The sequence below is a fragment of the Crinia signifera genome, chromosome 4 (assembly GCF_055691185.1).
Source record: "Crinia signifera chromosome 4, ASM5569118v1, whole genome shotgun sequence".
Lineage (NCBI taxonomy): Eukaryota > Metazoa > Chordata > Amphibia > Anura > Myobatrachidae > Crinia > Crinia signifera.
Window position 1 is genome coordinate 309,932,101 of NC_139220.1, and position 22,843 is coordinate 309,954,943.

General features: G+C 47.8%; 1 protein-coding gene across 1 annotated transcript; it reads right to left on the minus strand.

Moving 5' to 3' along the window:
- Nucleotides 1–11,762: 11,762 nt before the first annotated feature.
- LOC146072825 (P2Y purinoceptor 6-like) lies at nucleotides 11,763–13,452 on the minus strand. Its single transcript, XM_083180021.1, has one exon. The coding sequence runs from the start codon at nucleotides 13,315–13,317 to the stop codon at nucleotides 12,253–12,255; it is 1,065 nt and encodes a 354-aa protein (XP_083036147.1). The 5' UTR covers nucleotides 13,318–13,452; the 3' UTR covers nucleotides 11,763–12,252.
- Between the last annotated feature and the right edge of the window lie 9,391 nt (nucleotides 13,453–22,843).

Genomic DNA, 22,843 nt, shown 5'->3' on the forward strand with positions numbered 1-22,843 from the left:
GCCAGCAGCGGTTACTGACAGTCAGCACTGGTTACTGACAGCCAGCAGCGGTTACTGACACGTTCACGTGTTATCCCGTAACAAGGTCAATCCAATGGCAACAAAAAAAATAAAAAATTATGTAATAATAATGAGAGAACATAAGGCCCGGGGGTTTGGGATCATTTTGTCTACAGCATGATGGTCGACAAGAATTGGGTCAACACCATTAGGTCAACATGGGTCTAGGTCGACATGGGTCAAGGTCGACATGGCTTTAGTTCGACACAAGCATTAGGTCGACAGTCAAAAGGTCTACATGGGTTTTTAACCGTTTTTTTACCCGAATGTCGACACAGTCTACACTATTTTATTCTCCCACCACGCCCTAGTGCAGGGCTGGGCAACATTGGCCCTCCAGATGTTGATGAACTACACATCCCAGCATGCCTTGCATCAGTTTCAGCATGGCCACATAGCAAAACTAATACAAAGCATCCTGGGATGTGTAGTTCACTAACATCTGAAGGGCCGGTGTTGCCCAGCCCTGCCCTAGTGGATGGTAGGGCATGAAATAACAACTGTCGGCACATGTCGGCTCAAATAACAGTGAAAAACCCCATGTCGACCTTTTAACTGTCGACCTAGACACTGTCGACCTAATGCCTGTGTTGACCTAAAGCCATGTCGACATAATGGTGTCGACCCAATGCTTGTCCACCATCATGCTGTAGACCAAATGACCGTTTCCCAGGCCGGGGGCTGTAAATGCCCCCAACTCACTTGTGTGCGGATCATATGGTTAACAATGCCTAGGTTGATAGTTAATAAGTTGACCATAAATGGTCGACAGTCACAATGTCAGCAGGTAGGCAAAAAGGTGGACAATAAAAGTGTAGCGCATACCTCCGAATGGAATGGCTACACTACCGCTGCGCTCGGCACATGACCTCTCATTCAGATACCCATATACTAAGCCTTGGAGTGTGATAAAGGGGAGAGAGATATAGTAGCAGCTGATCAGCTGATAACTGCCCTTTCCCAAACCCGGCCTGTAATGTGGCATTTAGGAGCTGGTTGGCTAGTACTTTATCTCCCTCTCCTGCCTGGGCCTCTGTATAAGCGGGCCAGTTGGGAGGTATGGGTTTATCACACTCCATTTTATCACTTTTCAAGCTTAGTACATCTGGCCCATTGTGTTGTTCTTGACCTTTGATGACCGGAAACCATCTAGTTCTCCCCCATCGATGGCAAAAGTATTCATCCCCGGGCATAAACCATCAATGTTTTGGAATCATCGATGGTCGGTGACCATTTCTACTGCCTGATGATCACTAATGATGGATAATCAATGATTTATTTGACCTTTGACCTATCCAAGTAGATTAGGTTAAAGCAGAATGGGGTTAAATTTACTTCAATGGGCGCTCTATTGAAGATGATATGTTGGCCTATAGAAACCAACCAGATTGTACTTCTTATTTATACCCCTTTCACATCGCACTTTTAAAACGGTATATTGCCGTTTTTTTTCCTTTTTAAAACGTTTAAGGGTGCACTGTGAATGCACCACAGGCAATTTACCGTTTTAAGTTAACTGGCATTTCGAACCGTGTAAAAAGCAGAGTCCTACACGGTTCCTTGCCGTTTTTTGTGCAATGTGAATGTGTGCAGTTTGTCTGAAACGGTATTTCAGGCAAACAACACAAGCACAAGCACTGATAGCCCCCCCCCCCCCCCGGACAACATATATCCCAGCACTTGCCCGATCATGGCTGGAACTTCCTGCAACATACTGTATATCCCAGCACTTGCCCCCCCCCCCCCCCGTTAAAAGACCTCCCCGGGAGCTGGCAGGGGGTCCGTGCGGCGCGGAGGTACCTGTTAAGGGAGAGCCTGGAGGTCCCTGCGCCTGCGGCGCTGAGTATGATGCTGCCGGGGTCCCTGCAGTGAAGTGGAAATAACGCGCTATCTCCGCTGGAGATAGCGCGTTATTTCCACTTCACTGCAGGGACCCCGGCAGCATCATACTCAGCGCCGCAGGCGCAGGAACCTCCAGGCTCTCCCTTAACAGGTACCTCCGCGCCGCACGGACGAGCACCGGGGATGGCGCTGATCAGTGCATTACACTCTGCCTTGAAACGTGTTCAGATTGAAACGTTTCAACTGCAATGTGTAATGACACTGAACCTGCTTTTAAAACGTTTAATCTGGCCACTATTAAGGCTCTGACCCGTTTTAATTACCGGTTTAAAATACCGGTTTTTAAAACGGGTCTGCGATGTGAAAGTGGTATTATTTAGATTGAATCTAATTGTTTGCTGTGGACAACATCCCATCTTCAATAGAACTCAGAGGCAGCAGTAATAACAATGAGTTATATTAAACCTCTAGGATGGGGGCTGGCATAAAGACTGATCACATGACTTAGCCGGCCTATGGTGTGGCAGGGGTGTGTTTGTGCTGGACATTATGTAGAGGCTTGTGCTGTTGTTGTTGTTATTATTATTATTATTATTGCATACCTCTCAACAGGGACGCAACTAGATATTCGTAGGCCCCATAGCAAAAGTTTGTAAGGGACCCCTATTTAGCAACTGGTAATAAATGTATATATATCACATATAACTTAGACTGTAAAGATGGGCCCCCTTCAGCGCAGGGTCCCATAGCAGCTGCACCCCTTGCACCTATGGTAGTTATGTCCTTGGGAATTTTGGGGGCCTGGCCTAGTGAAAGGGGGCGCGGACAACACGCGGCTCTCCCGTTAGGTCACACCCCGTTTTCGTCACTGTGAGGCATGAATATCTGCACGCACCGCAGCGTGCGTCAAACACCCTTGAACTGTCAAACACCCTTTTTTCTACTAGAAAGGAATCTAGAAGAAAAAAATTCTTTACAGTCAGAGCAGTCAAACTTTGGAACACTCTTCCTGGAGAAGTGGTGTCGGCAGATACTATAAATACGTTTAAAATAAGGTTGGATAATCATTTATTGGTTAAAAACATCCATGGGTACGACAGTCCATTTTATCACTTTTGAAGCTTGATACATCTGGCCCATAGTTACATACTATGGGCCTTATTTTGGTTCATTCTTTCTGACAAAATCCTTCTTAGATGGACAAAACCATGTGCACTGCAGGGGGGGCAGATGAAACATGTGCAGAGAGAATTAGGTTTGGGTGAGTAATTTTGTTTCTGTGCAGGGAAAATACTGACTGCTTTATTTTTACACTGCAATATAGATCTCACTTTGAAGTAAAACCCCACCCAAATCTAATTCTCTCTGCACATGTTACATCTGCCCCACCTGCAGTGCACATGGTTTTGCCCATCTAAGAAGGATTTTATCAGAAAGAATGAACAAAAATAAGGCCCATAGTTACATAGTAGGTGAGGCTGAATAAAGACTTGCGTCCATCTAGTACAACCTATGTTTATAGTAGCTTATCCCTTGTTGTATAGTATGTTCCGATATTTTAAAGACAGATTATGTTACATAATCTGTTTTTAAAATATCGGAACATACTATGCAACAAGGGATAAGCTACTATAAACATAGGTTGTACTAGATGGACGCAAGTCTTTATTCAGCCTCACCTACTATGTAACTATGTAACTATGGGCCAGATGTATCAAGCTTCAAAAGTGATAAAATGGACTGTGATAAACAACCAGCCAATCAGCTCATACCTGTTATTTTTCAAACCCAGCCTGTAACATGGCAGGTAGGAGCTGATTGGCTGGCTGTTTATCACTCTCCATTTTATCACTTTTTCAAGCTTAGTACATCAAGACCTAAGTGACAGTGGGGACTCCCAACTGCACCCCCCCCCCCCCCCCCCCCACCGCAGGACACAGCCGGCCCGAGCAGGAACGTCCCCAAAAACCGGGACGTTCCCTCGGAAAGCGGGACAGTTGGTAGGTATGTTATTGTTATTATTACTATCTAAATATTAATAGCAGAAGGACAGCTAGTATGAATGTTGGGGGTGTGGCCTAGCAAAAGGGGTGTGGCCTACAAATGACTCTCCCGCGAGGCCACACCTCCTTTTCAGCGCTGTGGGGCATGAATAGACGACGCTGTGCGCATCCGCACAGCATCTATTCATGGGCGACAGGGGGGACTCTCATCTGTCCCCCCCTCCCCCACGCTGCAGGAGACTGCCGGCCCCAGGCGGGAACGTCCCCATAAACCGGAACGGTCCCTCGGAATTTTGCACTGTGCTGCTGCCCCTCCTCTGGAGCCGCAACTGCAGCTGACGGATACCAGTTACACATACGGCCTGTAGAAATAGTGTCAGCTGCAGGCATGTGACTAACCCCAATGCACGACGTGTAATTCCCAGCTGCCTGGATTCAGATGGACGGTCCTGTGACTATAATTATGCTGGGCAGAGACACACATAGGGCAGCAACAAAAACCCATGAGTCTGGGGCGAGATTGGGCCTTGAAGGGGATGAGTTGAGGACGGTGCTGCCTGACATTACATCACCTGGGGGGGGGAAGGGCACAATGAACAAGCCTCAGCAGGCACATCACACGTTGGGGGCAGAGGGTCTTACTATAATTATGATGAAAGCTCGTAAATATGCTGCGCTATATAAGAAACTTTTAATAAATAAATAATATTAATGTTGTGTACATATTATGGTTATACGCCTACGTGAGAGATCCACCTTAAAAACACCTGAACACGCCTGCGATTGTGTGACACACCCAGACAACATCAGGGCTGAAATGTAATAGGATGAGAGATTCAGAAAGTGAGAGATTTGGTAAGAAATCTCCAGATTTTTTTAAAGCGGCAATCAGTTACACTGCAAAATCACACAGTGTGTGGCATAATGTGTAATTACCATTACAGTGTGTGGCATAATGTATAATTACCGGTACTCTTTACCTAGCACGGCGCCCATCGCGGGCATCGCGGGTACATTTATGTCTGGCCGCGACGCGACCGACGCGATGCCCGCGATTTCCCATTGAAACCCATGTTAAACATGGAAATCGCGTCGGTCGCGTCGCGGCCAGCCATAAATGTACCCGCGATGCCCGCGACGCGATGCTCCCGATTTGCCATAGGAATCAATGTTAAAAGGCCCGATGGACACGATTTTACTGTTAAATGCTTCAATGGACCCGTTGTGGCCATAGGAAACAATGTTAAATGGGCCTTAGAGCCCAAATAGTTACCCTGAACTCTGAAATGGCCCCCCCAATTGTTTACGCCACCCCACGATCAACGTCAACCCGAAGCGTGGCGAGCGCAGCGAGCCCGCGAGGGGCGGCGGTACGCGTCCTCCGACCTTTTCATACCCCCACTATCCACGTCGGCGTGGAGTTGAGAATAGAATAGTGTGGCGAGCGCAGCGAGCCAATGAGCCCGAAGCGTGGCGAGCGCAGCGCGCCCCGCGAGGGGACGCGGATACCTTCACAGCTATACGCGTCCCCTCGCGGACTTCACAGGTGTCCATGGCGACGCGGACACCTGTGAAGCCCGCGCAGGGACGCGTTTACCTGTGAAGGTATCCGCGTCCCCTCGCGGGGCTCGCTGCGCTCGCCACGCTTCGGGCTCGGTGGCTCGCTGCGCTCGCCACACTATTCTATTCTCAACTCCACGCCGACGTGGATAGTGGGGGTATGAAAAGGTCGGAGGGCACGTACCGCCGCCCCTCGCGGGCTCGCTGCGCTCGCCACGCTTCGGGTTGACGTTGATCGTGGGGTGGCGTAAACAATTGGGGGGGCCATTTCAGAGTTCAGGGTAACTATTTGGGCTCTAAGGCCCATTTAACATTGTTTCCTATGGTAAAATCGGGTCCATTCAGCCATTTAACATGAAAATCGTGTCCATCGGGCCTTTTAACATTGATCCTACGGCCATCGTGTGCACATTTATGGCCAGCCGCGACGCGACCGACGCGATGTCCATGTTTAACATGGTTTTCAATGGGGAAATCGTGGACATCGCGTCGGTCGCGTCGCGTCCGGCCATCTTTAGCCCGCATACGACGCGACCGACGCGATTTTTTACCTCACTATGCCCACGATCAAGATCGTGGGCGCCGTGCTAGGTAAAGAGTACCTAATTACCATTACAGTGTGTGGCATAATGTGTAATTACCATTACAGTGTGTGGCATAATGTATAATTACCATTACAGTGTGTGGCATAATGTATAATTACCATTACAGTGTGTGGCATAATGTGTAATGACCATTACGGTGTGTGTCAACTGGCCACATGCCTGCGACGAGGCCGCAACACACATTTTTGGAATGGACACACCTTTTAGGCAGGTAGGATATCCATGCACGAACGCAGGTGACTTAATTATTTTTTACACACCTGTGCTGAAGCAGGAATTATCCACATTGCCTGGGCTGTGAATAGCCAAGGTGAATAGAGTTTGGGAAACTATTTGCTGGTTTTCTGTCTATGGTGGCCCAATATGAATAATCTTAAGGTGATTGACCTTTTGGAAAAGAGCCTGAATTGCAGGTGAATGGCAGCAGGTCTGGTGTGATGGGTTTGTCCCCTGCGCTTCGCACCGGGCCCTCCGAGACTGCAGGACTGCTTCTGGCTCCTAGCAAGCTCGGCTGGGATTGCATGCGATATATATCGAAGGTCCCAGGCGGCTCAAGGAGGAGGATTGCGTGCAACTTCTACACATAAATATACAGGTAGGTCAATTGGCTTCCAACAAAATTACCCCTAGAATGTCTGTGTGTGTGTACATGTGGTTGGAATATAGATTGTAAGCTCCACTGGGGCAGGGACTGATGTGAATGTTCAAATATACTCTGTGCAGTGCTGCGGGATATATGTGCGCTATATAAATACCTGGTAATACATAAATATGTATGGGGGAATTTACTGTATAGATGTCTGACTGATCAGGTTTAAGGCTAGTCTGGACACCAAGTGACCTCCTGTGGTTGTCAGAGGTACTGCATTACTAAGAATTCCCATTTATATGGGCTAATGTACTGTATATATAGTAGAGATGAGCGGTTTGGGTTCTGTGGAATCCGAACCACTCCGAACATAGCCGGCATGACGTCCCGTGAGCCGTGCTCGCGAGTTTCCGGCTTTGTTCAGAAACCCAAGCATGGCGGAACTCTGGTGTCGGATTCTCGCGAGATGCCGAGTCTATAAAAGCTCGGCGTCCCGAGAATTCCAGCTGTGCACAGCTCTGCGTAGCAGTGGAGTCTGGGTGTTGTGCAGGCTAGAGGGGTGCTGTCACTAGTGTGCAGAAAGATGTTGTACAGAGGGGTGCAGTGAAGTCAGTGCAGAGGGGTGCTGTGCAGTGCAGACAGAGGGGTGTTGTGCTTGTGCAGTGCAGACTCAGAGGGGTGTTGTGCAGTGCAGAGGGGTGAAGTGCAGTGCAGAGGGGTTTGTGCTGTGCAGAGGGGTTTGTGCTGTTGTGCAGACTCAGAGGGGTGTTGTGCAGTGCAGAGGGGTTTGTGCTGTGCAGATGGGTTTGTGCTGTGCAGAGGGGTTTGTGGCAGTGCAGTGCAGAGCAGAGGCGTTTGTGCAATGCAGAGGAGTTTGTGCTGTGCAGACTGCAGAGGGGTTTGTGTGGAGTGGGTTTGTGCTGGGTTATAGATTAAATATAGATTATATATATATATATATATATATATATATACTTAATTATATTGAATAATTGTACTGGTCGTGTGTTAGGCAGGCTGCCAGTCAGTGTAGTGGGGCACAGTAGTACACAGGCAGGCTGTCAGTCAATTTTCATTGTTATTTTTTTTATCATTGTGGTGTGTGGTCACTGTGGTGTGCTGCAGTGCAATCCAATACAACGTATACTACTGTCAGAACAAGTTCCGTGTGTGTTTGTTCTGCCTCCACAGTCCATGCAGTGTTATACAAGCCCCATCCATAAAAAAAATACAATCTAAAAACACACTTTGCTGGGTTTTTTTTGTGTATACTGCACCCCAATAGTATACACCACAAGTTCTGTGTGTAATTGTTCTGCCTCCACGGTCCATGCAGTGTTATACAAGCTCCAATTTATAAAAAAAAAAATACAATCTAAAAATATATTTTGCTGTTTTTTTTTGGTGTATACTGCACCCCAATATTATACACCACAAGTTCCGTGTGTGATTGTTCTGCATCCATGCAACGTTATACAAGCTGCGCATTAAAAATAATTAACGTAAAAAAATCCAATATTCATTGTTTGTGTGTACTGCACCCATAGGATACTGTCAGAAGGTGGGTGTGTGATTGTTCGGCCTTTGCGCAGCATTGTACAAGCTGCGCATTGAAAAAACAAATTAAATTAATTAAAGTAAAAAAATACAAATCAATTTTTCTCTTCTTTATTCGTTGTTTGTGTGTACTGCACCCATAGTATACTGTCAGAAGGTCCGTGTGTGGTTGTTCTGCGTCCACGCAACATTATACAAGCTGCGCATCAAAAATAAATTAAGAAATTCAACTAAAAAATCAAAATATTTTTTTTCTCTTCTTTATCATTGTTTGTGTGTTTTGCACCCATAGTATACTGTCAGAAGTTCTGTGTGTGATTGTTTGGCCTCCACGCAGCGTTATACAAGCTGCGCATTAAAAAAAAAATAGATTTTGCTCTTCTTTATTGTTTGTGTGTACTGCACCACAATACACCATAATACACCATACTGATACTGTCAGAAGTTCCGTGTGTTAATAACCAGCCAGCTTGCTGCAGACCTTGGCCTAAATTGAATGAAAACAACATTGTGAGATGTAAAGTGGTCAAAATTGTCTGGAAAGGGCTGGAAATTATGTTACTGAGGTTAATATTACTCTAGGGACAAAAAGAAAATGCGAAAATTACGCAATTTGGGCGTTTTTTGATCATTTTTGAAAAAAATCCAAATCCAAAGCCTTTCACAGCTGTTTCACAAAGCCAAATCCAAATCCCGGCATGAATCAAAATCCAAATCTCATCTCTATAGTAACTATTTGTAATGGGTCTAAAGGTCCTCATACACTAGGCAGACTTGTCCTATGGACAAGTCGGACCCGATTCCCCTTGAGCTCCCCAGGCAGCTCCCTCAGCTTTGCGAGTCACCCAGAATAAGGGCTTCTATCTCTCTCCAAACATTGATGCATACGCCCCTCCATCTTATATGAGACACTGCATGAAGGAATAGGGTTTAAATAGGGGAGCCACACCCACTGCCACCAACAGCCAATCCACACTGACTCACTGGCAGTGGGTGTGGCTCCACTATTTGAATTTTGAACTGTGCTGCTCTTGATTGTTGCAACTCAGGACTATTATTTTGAGTTACATTGTTTCACCTGAGAAGCAACACAGCCCTGTCTCTATACTCCTGCTTGCACTTGGAATTGGGTATCCAGTTATCTGGGATCATTGATCACCGGGAACGGGGGGGCTATCCTGCTAGCCCCGATAAGCTGACACGAGCTGCGACTTATCAGGGATTTTGTTTCACCAGCCTCAAGCTCCCGATGTTACATTGCAGCTAATTGGATAACTCCCCATTGTGTTTCATTTGCCAGCACACAGTATATGAGCCCAAGGTTTCATTTGGGCATTATACTGGTATATACTAGTTGATATTGACAAAAGGTTTATATCAGAAAGTTATATCAGTAATTTAGCACAGGAATCTTGGGCAGACCCAGTGAAACACTGCCCCCCAGTGGCCACATCAGAACATTGCTCGCTCGCTGCTTGTTGCTTCTGGTAGCAGTTGCTTCCCTATAAAACATCTGGTTATTTAATAGAAGAAACACCACAGTGTATTTATTATCCCTTTAAATGCACAGAAGCTGTGGAAAAGCAGTGGGACTGGAAATGTCTCCGGAACCGGGAATGGCGTTAAATAAGCAAGTGATTTACAAGTTCCATCATTAATAGATTACAGGACGGGAAATCATTGCAAGCTTCCAGTATACTATTACCCCGACGCCTGGCAGATTACCAGTAAGAAGAGGACGGTCGTATAACATATGCAAAATAGGTCAAACATCCTATAGTGCAAAAAAGGGGTAAACAAACAACAGAATATACATATGGTCCAATTCATTTGATTCTGGTGCCAAGTGTCATGTGGTAGAGTGGCTTCAGCAGTGGCACCAAGATGGCGGCTAAACCAAAACCAGGGATTTGTATTTTAGCCCAGGTGCTATGGGTAACGTTTTAGTTTCCTGTGTGGACTGTGATATTGGCAAATTTATCAAACTCTGATATACTTTTTTATGTTCATTTTCAAATAGTTAATGCCATGTTTTGAGGGTGACAGCCATTGTAGCCCACAGACCACCTGATCAACAGACCAACCTGATATTGTTAAAACCTGTAAAATGCAGCCCTGATCTCACTGACCCATTACTCCTGATATGCTCTGTGCTGCTGGGGTACCCTGCACAGCACAGTCCATTAGACTCTCCCCGACCTTGCAAAGCTTCAAACGGGCACTGAAAACTCACCTACTCATCAAAGCGTATCCTTCCACTGCATAAACTAGTCCTGAGGCTGCTTCTCCGACCTCCTGCCTGCTTACATCCTGCTATCTAGCCACCACCCACTTGCTTGCACCTCTTGTAATCTGTCTGTCTCCCCCTCCTACTAGATTGTAAGCTTTTCAGAGCAGGGCCCTCTTCCCTCCTGTTGTCAAAGCCCTCTTCTCTTCACATTTTACTCACAGCTCTCCTATACTCCAACACTCAGTGACCATCTTTGCCCGCATACTCATCTCCATCTTTGGCCTCAAGCCTCTAGTTGTATGTTGAGTCCTCAATACTTATATTTAAGCTGAAATGTGTATTGATCTGTGGCGCTCTTTATTTGTACTCTATTTTTGTTATTTATTCAATGTATTGCCAAGTTTTGTCTCCCTGTGCTGTTTCTTTGTACAGCGCTGCAAAATACTTGTGGCGCCTTATAAATAAAATTATAATAATAATAATTCCACTATATAACTCTCAGTCTGTGGCTTCCTGCTGCCTCATTCGGCTCCTCACATCATGTCACCGCTCCTGTGACATGCAGCCCTGTCCTCACAGATATATCCCTCATCTCCTGATATACTCTGTGCTGCTGGGGACCCTGCTCCTCCCACTATATAACTCTCAGTCTGTGGCTTCCTGCGGCCTCCATTCCCCTCCTCACATCATGTCAATGCCCCTGTCACATACAGCCCTGTCCTCACAGATACATCACTCATCTCCTGATATACTCTGTGCTGCTGGGGAACCCTGCTCCTCCCACTATATAACTCTCAGTCTGTGGCTTCCTGCTGCCTCCATTCCCCTCCTCACATTATGTCACTGCCCATGTCACATGCAGCCCTGTCCTCGCTGACACATCCCTCATCTCCTGATATACTCTGTGCTGCTGGGGACCCTGCACCTCCCACTATATAACTCTCAGTCTGTGGCTTCCTGCTGCCTCCATTCCCCTCCTCACATCATGTCACTGCCCCTGTCACATGCAGCCCTATCCTCACTGATACAAGTTCATTTGTGACCAGGCTTTTCATAGCATCCCACAACACCTGCACACACCCTGAAATATTTTGTGCTGCTGTACACATTCCAGTTATCTGATTGGTTAATAAACTTGGAACACACATGCAAGCTTGAGCTAGAACACAATAAAGGGGCATGAGTCTTAGTGATATGAACCCTTTAAAGGTATCCAAGACTAATTGATGGTCTCCACAGTCCCATTATTTTTTTTTGTGTTTATTAATACTTAAGAACATAAAGTATTCTGCACAGAGAATCATCTTTCCCTGCACATTTATATTTATTAAATAACCATACCTATGGTAAGTGTCATTCAGTGTCCAAATTGTTACTCAGTGACAAATTACCACAATGCGTAATGAGGAACCTGTCAGAGCAGGAGAAGAATCTTCGGGCTGTTGCATCCCATATGGAGATACTATTGTTCTACCCAACATAGAGCCCTAAAAAGAAGCTTTCTGTCGGTGTCCCATTCTTGGTATGTGAAGGTGCTTTGTAATAACATGTTCCGTGATGGTTTCTAAGTCCCTTGAAAATATTAAATATTCACCTAATCATCTACAAAAGTTATTGTCTCTAATATCTATTTCTCATTAATATTTCCACCACTGGTGGCTCGTGTGGAACATCTTTGGCTACAAAAGTCCTTACAGCCTTTATGTCCATAGATACAGAGATAAATATTTACTTAGTCTTTGTTTGTTTAGCCATAGTCACTGGAAAATTGGTAGAAGAATCTCGGACATTGGATATGTCTCTGCTTTAGGGAAATGATGGGTACAAGTTACCCCAGGCTTGCCCACCCTTGTTTAGTCTTTTTTTGTCCACTTTTCCCATTTGTTCCCTCTCCTTCTTGCTCCTAAGTGTCCGACCGAAGGGCTCCTTGGTCAGGAAGTACAGCAGGGCATTGAGAAATGCGTTGGCACTGGCCAGAGGCCGGGTGACTTTGTAGCAGACCGCCACCACCTCCAAGGCACGGCATCCTCCCAGGGAATTGCCCATGGCCCGCGTCGTCAGGAAGATGGTGCGGGTGACATGGAATGGCAGGAAGCAGAGAGCAAACAGAAGGGTGATGGTGACTATGGTCCGGATGGACTTGCGCCTCTGGGTCACACCTGGAACTGGTCCTGGAACCACTCCCCCCCTTAGTGTCCGGCAGAGAGTACGCACAACCCTTGAGTAGCACCAAGCGGTCAACGTGAAGGGCAAGAAGAATCCCGCTACATGCAGAAAGAGTCCGTAAGGCATATAACGTTGGAGGTCCGCATCCACGGCATCATCCCAACACGTCAGTATATCCTCCTGCCCTTCAAGGATTCCAGTTCGGGCAAAGAGCAGAATAGGTGAGGTCATGGCGAACACCACAGCCCAGACGAGTAGACAGGTGGCCCTCACCCAGCGCATTGTCTCTAGCCTCATGGTACGCATGGGGTGGCAGATGCCAAGATAGCGGTGAAATGAGATACAGGTCAGGAAGAAGATGCTACAGTAGAGGTTGAAATAGAAGAGAAAACGAACCAGACGACACATGGGGTCTCCAAACAGCCAGCGGTCACGATAGATGTAGTTGGCAATAAGGAAGGGCAGGGACATACTGTACATGAGGTCACTGAGAGCCAGGTTGAACATGTAGACTAGTGATGGGTTCCAAGGTCGACGTAGGCATCGTGTGAGGACAATCGAGTTCAGTACCAGGCTGAGGATGAAGGTGAAGAGGTAGCAGGTTGGCAGGAAGATGTGCTTGTAGGACTCATCTAGCAGGCATGGAGAACCAGGCGAGGACAAGGTGGGGGTAGAGGAGTTGAGGGAAGGGGTAGAGGCGGGCATCCTGGACAGGGTGACTGGAGATTTAGGGAGGCTCCAGCATCACAGTGTTGTAGAGTTGTGGAACGGCTTGGATAGGGCAGCTGGTGGCCTAGAGAAAATGGAGAGAAAGAAACAAAATTACATTTCTTTATACACCTAGTCTGCGGATCGAGGAGACCCTCTCCCAGCTCTGCCTGCTGCTGCTTTCTGGCTGCTGTGAGGAGAGAGGCCAGCGCAGAGGAGCAGAGGAACGGTGCCAGCTGGGAATAGGAAGCGGCGGCGTGCAGGAGATTTAGAAAATCCCAGTTTTTCTATGGGAAGACCACTGATTGGCTGAGAGCCATGACAGACGGCTCTCGGCCAATCTGCAGATGCCCATTGATTCAATGGGATTTTTTAAATCTCCTGCCCACCTGCCTGTGCCTGTTCACAGCTGGCCTCTTTCCCCACAACCTCGCTTGGGAGACACTGACAGCAACTCTGCTCTGCTCTCAGTGCAACACTGTATCCAACCGATACTGTTCCAAACGACACAATGCCCCACACTGTGTCTAATGCACACTGTACCTGACCTGCACTGTGATTGACCCACAGTATATCCCACACTGTATTCGATGGACACTGTATCCAACTCATAGTTGCCGACTTTTTTGCTGCACTCTCCGGGAGTGGGCAGCCAGCTCACTGTAGCAGGGGGGCGGTGCCATCGCCGGGAGGGGAAAAGGGGGTGGCCCAGGGCGGAACCACAGGTGGGCTGCACTCTTGGGGGCGTGTCTAGTGTGATCGCGGCATTTTAGTCCCGCCCCCCCCCCACAGTTTAAAGCCTGTATATCAGGCATTGCACTGCAAGGGGCGGGGCTAAACTGCCGCAATCGTGTCATTTGACCCGCGGACTCCCCCGCCGGGGGTAGGTTCGCGGGAGATTGAGGGAAATGAGAGGGTTGCCCCCTGATTTCCGGGCCCCTCCCGGCCATTCCGGGAGGGTAGGTAACCCTGATCCAACTTGCACTGTATCCGACCCACACAATATCCCGCACCCTGCGTACTGCTGAATGTGGACAAGCGGCACTGTGTGGAGTAATGTGAATAACGGACACTACTGTGTGGTGTCATGTGTATTGGTACTATGATGTGGCCACGCACCTTCACCATGAAGCCATGCCCCTACATTTACCATGTGCACACTGTCCGTAATTTGATTATGGGGGGACCAGGGCCGGCACCACCACTAGGCAGCTTTAGGCAATCGCCTATGGGCGCCGGCAACTGGAGGACGGCACTGCATGCTGCTGATGACTTATTACTCCAACTCTGACAGCCCCTTTCAGGGTCAGGGGCAGGCTGGCCATTTCAGTTTTTGTTCGCCCGCCCTACAGCCCGCAGCGGTGCTCTGTATGTACACTGCTGGTTGCAGCTGGTACACAGGAGGAGCACAGAGAACACTATCTGCGTGGCCATCACTGATGCTGCACTGATACTCCCGCAGGTTCCCTGCTCCCCTCCACAATCTATATGCCTTCTCTTTTTTTTTTGTTATATCATTTTTGTATTTTTTTGACCGCTGCATCATTCTGCGTGTGTATTATTAAAATGATATTTTTTAGATATTTGATTGTATACCTTCATTTCATTATGAGGCACCTGAGGTCGCCATTATATCCATACAATAGTGACTCCCATTATCTGCTGCCTGCGGATTGTGTAGACGCCCTATATTAGGTAGAACAAAGGCGGCACTCCTCAGGCTAACAGACAATGTTAAAATAAGTCCTTTATTCCTATGTTACATTTCGGCGTCAGACAGGGCTGCCACTAGGAATTTTGAGGCCCGGGACTGATTTCCAGTCCGGGCCCCTCCTGCTCCCTCATCCCCGAAGCACAGGCTTCAATGCAGGATGCCGGCGGACAATTAAATCAGAGCTTGTGTACCGGCAGCCGCTCTGATTGGCTAACAGTACACAAGCTCTGATTGGCTCAAAAGAAGGTGCAGCATTTTAATTGGCCGCTGGCATCCTGCATTGAAGAAGCCTGTGCTTTGTTCAGGGCACAGCAGGCAGCACAGCAGAGGCAGTCGGGATGGGGTGGGGGTATTTGCGGTGGGCAAAATTAGCTGCCTGGGCCCTTCCAGAGGTCGTGGCCTGGGACAGCAATACCCACAGCACCCCCAAACCCCCCCCCCTGTCCCCGTCCCCGTCGTCAGGTAGTGCTGTCCCTGACAACAAGGCTCTGACCCCAAAACATAGGGATAAAGAACTTGTTTCAACATTGTTTGCCAGCCTGAGAAGTTAAGGAATACTGGGGCAGATGTATTAAGCCTGGCGAAGAGATAAACTGGAGATAAAGTGGAAGGAGATAAAGCACCGGCCAATCAGCTGTGTTTGAAATATGACAGTTGGGAGTTGATTGGCTGGTGTGTTATCTCCTTCCACTTTATCTTTTTACCAGGTATAATACATCTGCCCCATTATCTGAAGAATTTTTCATTGAAAGTCTCAGGAGTGCTGCTCATATGAAATCGTTATATGGGCGACATTACATGGTTCCTGGTAGGGCACCCAGGTAATACATGGACTCTCAGCGGAGTACCGGACGAAGGGAGAACATGAACGAATTTTCAGCGATAATCGAACGGCTGCGCAAGAATAATGCTCGCTTTGCATCTGCGCTAAGGGATTAAGGGGCCCATTTATCAATTATTGCATTTACAATGTGATCTGGGCGGAATATTATTATATTGTAAAATGCGATATTAGCGCTGGGATGTATCATCCCACAAGCGCAGGAACAGGGCTCCAAAAGAAGCCCGCCCCTGTGATGCCCCTGCAATGCGCTCAGCTGGAAGCCGGGGGGTCTGCACATGCGTGGTTATGCGCTGACCCCCTGCCAACCCCGCTGACCGCACTGCCCCGGCAGCAGTGTGATCCCGTAGCCCATAAGCTACAATGGGCTGTCGCCATCTCAGAATGGCGGTAGCCCAGGGACGCGAAGCCGGGCTGCCTGATGTTGATACTTCGGGCAGCTTCGCATCCCCCATAGAAACCTATGGGGAAGGAGGCTGGCGGCGCTGCAGGGAGGATCGCAGCAGGGATCGGAGATTCCTGCCTGCGGTCCCCCTTTGGTACATTCGGGGGATACTTAGGGTGAGATTTAATAGGATGAGAGATTCAGAAAGTGAGAGATTTGGTAAGAAATCTCAAGTTTTTTTAAAGCGGCAACATTTACACAGCTAAACCAGTTTGATTTTGCAATGTAAATGATTGTCGCTTTAAAAAAACTGGAGATTTCTTACCAAATCTCTCACTTTCTGAATCTTTCATCCCATTAAATCTCACCCTTAATATTTGCGAGTAACCCCCGAAAACAGGTATTTTGGGGGAATTTAGCTGCAAATATTGCTTGATAAATGTGGCCCTTCGTAACTGATAATGGAAAATGAGCGCAATGTAGCCGCCGGTTGACTGATACCGCTTTCACAACGCATTTGCCGAGTCAGACCCGGGATCTCGATCCTGGCTCTGACACGGGTCATTTCTTCTACATTAAACTCGGATTGCCCATTATACAGAGGGTAACCCGTGTTTAACCCTTCTTATAACCTGGGTTGAATTGCACTTATATCAAAATCATCCTGCTGTGGTAGAATTCCCACAAGAGATATACCGGTCTAGTCCAGGTCTGCCTTCGTTGCACTTCCATGGACACACATTATGGAACAGGTATCGGGGTAATTCCCCATTCTGGTGGGTTGGGGAAATCCAACATGTTGGAAATCCTCAATCTACTGTTCGCCCATCGTTGCCGTCCGCTGATTGGTGATCAGTGATCGCTAGAACGGATCGGTATGGTCAGAACGGGGCCCCTTTCCCCTGGAGTGGAATACTCCAGCATTAATATAACTACATGGATTTTGATGACCTGTACATGGAAACTGGTCACATGACCCCTGCGCACTGCATCAAAACATGTATTTACCTCCAACTAACACTCTGTGGCACTTTCTTAGTCAGCGTTTCCACCTCATTAATTTCTCTTAATGAGTAACGACGCCGTGGCCCCTTTGACCCCAATGCACTCCCCTCTGTTTCCCAGCAAACCTTCTGGGCTGTGGCATGTAACGTGTGCAAGGGGTCATGCAATCATTTCCCTGAACAACAGGCACAATGTCCCCTATTCATATATCAACTTCATTTCACCTTATTGCAATATGTTCAGAAAAACACATGAGGGACAATTATTGTGCACCCTAATTGGTTATCCCACCTGTCTTCATTTTTTCAGGACAGATAGATGTATAAGATCTTGGACAGAGATAGAGGGGAGAGGTAAAATTACAACCAATCAGCTCCTAGCTGTCATTTTTCAAACACAGCCTGTAACAAGGCAATTAAGAGCTGATTGGCTGGTACTTTATTGCAGTTCCCATATCACATCATAGTCTTATTTACTAACACTGTGTAGGGTGTAAAGCCCCATTAAACCACAGCAACCAATAAGCAATAGCTTTCCTCTAGCGTGCATGTTAGACAATAAAATAATACATTTCATTGGTTGCTATGTTTTTCTTCCTGCAATGCAGGGACTCTCCCTTCTATCTGATCTGACCATAATAATCTGTAGGTGGATGATGTCATGTGGGTGATGTCATTTGCCCCCAATTCACCTAACTCCTCCCATAAAACAGAGCGCTGTGTGGCTAAAGACCATTGGCTCCTGAGTGTCAGTATACCTAGTTATTGTTAAATATTTGCAGGATGCTCCCTGAAAAACAGTTGGGCCTACAAGTTGCACCTGTCTGTATGAACAAATGATGCAGCTTCTACCAAAGCAATTTGGTACCGCAACCCCATATATCGCCAAGTTTATGGGCGTCCCCTCTGTGAGATTGGCACACGTGTGTGTGTGTGTGTGGGGGGGGGGGGGGCGTGACTTGGCATAGGGGGCAGAGAGGCGGCATGGCGCACTGCAAGAAGCTGAAGGTGTGGCTATCCCTTTACATCATCAAAGCCACACCCCCTTTATACAATGATGAGATTACTGACAGTATACAGCAGGCATGGCTACGCTGATGCAATTCAGCGCAAGTTGCATCATGGGCCGCACAGTCTGCCCAATTTACTCTGTCAGTGGGAAGCTGGGTGGCTATGGGAGATTTTCCCATTTTTGCCGGGGATGCGGGGAGCTACTCATGTACTCCGGGAGCCTCTCGGACGTTCCCGGGAGTGTGTGAACGAGTATGAAACTGCCACAAGCCAGATAGGTCACTATCACGCTTCTCCGCTAACAGGATTGTAGGCAAACTATGACATGTACATCACATAGCATTTACCCAGTACCTTTCTACTGCAGGGCATCCTGGGACTTGTAGTTCCAGCACAGCTCCATCATAGCTAACACAAGAGATTTCTGCTCTAACCCGTACAAGACGGATCTACCCTGGAATGCCCTTAGAGCAATGTAACCCGTAATGTAGAGAGTAGGATAATAGCAATGCTGTTAGCATTTAAATAAAGCCTGCCCTGTCGACCGTATCCATGCCAACCTGTTTCAGGTGTCGACCTTCTGTGGTGATAAAATGGAGAGTGATAAAAAAATCCAGACAATCACCCTCTAACTGTCATGTTACCGGCTGGGTTTGATAATGACAGTTAGAGCTGATTGGCTGACTGGTTATCACTCTACTTTTGATCACTTTTTGAAGCTTGATACATCTGGGCCCAGGTACGTTATTACCAGTTGGCCTCCTAAGGTCATTGTTGCACTGAAATTTTCCATATCTCAGGGTATGGGTAAAAACCGGACCCAGACAAGATCCCGGACTGCCGGACCGGACATCAAAATCTGCAGTCTGGAGCTTGCAGTGTCCGGTCCGGGGGTGTCCCATACTGGGGTGTCCTGTCCAGTGGGGGGATGGCTGCCTGTGAGGGAGAGGAGGAGGGGGAGAATAAAGCCTCCCTGTATGGCCCAGGCATGTCATATATCAAAAACCGGAACGGTCCGGACCACACAGGGGGGCTGTAATCTCCCCTTCTCCATGTCCCCGGTGAAAGATATCACAGGAATCCCCCGGAAAAAGACACCCCCATGACCGGACATCCCCGGACCGGACAGTCGTACTTGTGCCTACCTGACCCTCTCCATGCGGGAGAAAATGCTCTGTTCCTTTACTTCCCTGGTAATGTAGGATTACCATCACCTGTGGGGAGCTAGGTAAAGGCATTTCACCACAGGTGATGGTAATCCAACATTACCAGGGAAGTCCAGGAGCAGAGCATTTTCTCCTGCATGGAGAGGGTCAGGTAGGCAAGTATGCCGGACAGTACATCAGATTTTGATGTCCGGTCCGGCGGTCCTGGGTCTTGTCCAGGTCTGGTTTTTAAATAGTCCCCATATCTCATGCATAAGAGGTCAGTAAAAACTAGTGATGGTCAGTAAATACTTTCAAGGCAGCAAAAGCTACAGTATATTCAGGGGTGTTTAAAAAAAAAAAAAAAAACAGAGTACTAGATTTACAGATTGGGGCACAGGTATCACCCAGGAGGCTCCATTCTGGGTCCCCTTTCCATAACACCTACAACGTTCACCCCAGTCTTGCTCTGGGCCAGGGGTGTAACTAGACATTCATAGGCCCCATAGCAAAAGTTTGTAAGGGCCCCCTTTTTAGCAACTGATGGTGATAAATATATGTAAAACATATTACTTAAACTGGAAAGATGGGCCCCCTGCAGCTCTGGGCCCCATAGCAGCTGCACCTCTTGCATCTATGGTAGTTACACCCTTGCTCTGGGCAACTGATATCGAGTCACAGGTACTCACCTGTAGGTGCAAGGCACGGTCAGGTGACCAGAAGGCGCATCCCTGAGAGTAACGCCTGTGTCTCCTCCGCACCGCTCTTATCGTCTGACTCAGATCCCCCTCTCTCTCCCTTTCTCGCCGCTCAACCGTCTCTCTCCTCTAACTCTCTCCGTTATCCCGTCCTTGCTGCGTGTCCCTGCTTCTTCATCACTCCCTGCCGTACTTTGGACTTTAGGGATCACTGGACACTTTACTGCATCATATTATCTCCTCGTCTTCCTATTGGATGGCATCCCCCCCCCCCCCAACACCACAACCCCCCCTCCTTTACATAAACTCTCTGCTCCTTGCAAAACCCAATTCCCTTTCTCCTGAGCTCACTCACAAATCATATAGGTCAGTAGGGCACAGGTAGGGATCACCTGGATCATTAGGTTCAGCCCAGCCTCTATTATGCTGTCTGCTATCATCTGTGCCATTATAATGACTGAGGGCGAGATGTCTGAGCCTTGAAAAGTGATAAAATGGAGAGTGATAAACCGCCAACCAAACAGCACCTAACTCTCATTTTTCAAACTCAACCTGTAGCATGGCAGTTAGCAGCTGATTGGCTGGTACTTTATTACTCTTCATTTTATCACTTTTCAAGCTTAGTACATCTGTGCCTGAATCCCATAAGCAGGTCCTCAGGTTCCTGGCTGTGAGGGTTGGATGTGGATGGACCATTATCCTACATGGGAGACACAGGCTGCTGTTAATGGTGATGTAGGCTGTCCGACGATGCCCAACATTCACAAAACCAGTTGTACCAGTAAGACCAGTAACACATTGTACATGTGGGATCTGACGTCCAGTCCTATCTCTCACTCAGTCTAGTGAGCCATACAAAACACATAAAAAGCCCTATAATTACTCAAAATAAAATAATAATAATAATAATAATAATAATATGAGGGGAAGTTACAAAGCAAGTTATGGCAAGTAGAAGTGAGCAACCCAAGACATTTTTGCCCAATTCAAGTTTCATCATATTACAAGCCGATATGCAGAGGTGTAATGTTCCTCTCCTGCTGCCTCCCCATCTAAGTGGTCATACCACCCGCAGACTCTAGGTTTTACCTACAGAGGCGACTGATGTTGGTTAATAGCGCCATTCCATCCTCACTGCGGCGAAGTGTATCAAACCTTGGAGAGAGAGAGAGAAAGTGGAGGCAGGTAAGGTACCAGCCAATCAGCTCCTAAATGTAATTTTACAGGATGTTTGAAAAATGACAGCTAGAGGGTGATTGGATGGTACTTTAGCGATTCACAATCCCAGCTCTCCCTGGGGCAGTTCCAAGTTGTGGGCAACTGCAGCTGTAGCTGGGCGGTAGCGGAGAGTTAACTCATAGGAGTGGGACCATGGACCGGTGGCTGAGGGGTAACACCAAAATCCAGGCTCCTCCTGAGGGACAGGAGTCAGGTGCTGCTCTGTATTGTTATCTGCAGCACTTGGCTCCTGTCACACTGTAGGAGCACTGTAGACAGACATACAGTGTCTCCTGGGGCAGCCCAGAATCTGGGGGACCCCCAGAGTGATAAAAACAGGGCAGTGATGTCAAGCCCCCTTCCTCTGAGGCCACACCCCCTTGTTTGTCAGCATGCACTGAAGACACCATGTCCAAAGGTATAGAGACATTTCATTTCTTTGACTTGACAATAGATTTATTATTGTAAATGATAATTTGGGGTCTATGTACTAAGCTTTGGAGATAAAGTGGGTGGAGATAAACTACCAGCCAACCAGCTCCTAGCTTTAATTTTTCAAGCACAACCTGTAACATGGCAGCTAGAAACTGGTTGGCTGGTACTTTATCTCTCTCCAAGACTCGGTACCTCTGCCCCAAATCGTTGGAGCCCAAATGCAGCTTGCAGGATAGGAACAGAGCACAGTGGCCTGAATTACAGTGCAAATAACAGATGGCCCAAAGTGTGAGCGATCCTCAGTGAGCCCAGCCTCAGACGTAAACCCTCCAGATGGATAACTACTGCAGAAATGCTGAGAGGCAGATAAGATGGGAGAGCTGCACTGGGGAACGCCGGCAGGTCAGGTCTTACTGCTGAACCTGGGTTAATGAATAAGCAGAATGCAGAGTTGCACATATATCCTCTCACTGCCCCAGACAGACCACCGGCACAGGCCCTATACAGTATAGAATCCTGGATCCGAGGAGCAGGAACGTAATTCATTGGATAGTCTGGATGAGCAGCACAGCAGATGGGGCAGAATATGGGGACTATGTAAAAACCGGACCCAGACTAAATCCCCGGACTGCCGGACCGGACATCAAAATCTGCAGTCCGGAGCTTGTAGTGTCCCGTCCGGTTGTCTGGGGGGTTCCCTGTGATAGCTATCACCAGGGACATGGGGAAGGGGAGATTACAGCCTCCCCGTGTGGTCCGGACCGTCCGGTTTTTGCTACATGCCCGGACCCTACAGGGAGGCTTTATTCTCCCCCTCCTCCACTCCCTGGTGACAGTTGTCACAGGCAGCCCCCCCAGGCATGACACCTCCGGACAGGACACCCCCCGGATCGGATGATACAAGCTCCGGACTGCAGAATTTGATGTCCGGTCCGGCGTTTCGGGGGGTCTTGTCCTGGTCTGGTTTTTACCCATACCCCAGAATATGTGTCCTACTTCAGAGATGAATGTTAACTCCATATTAATGCACATCTCCAATGTTTTTTGATCCACACATGCATAGAACCAGGTG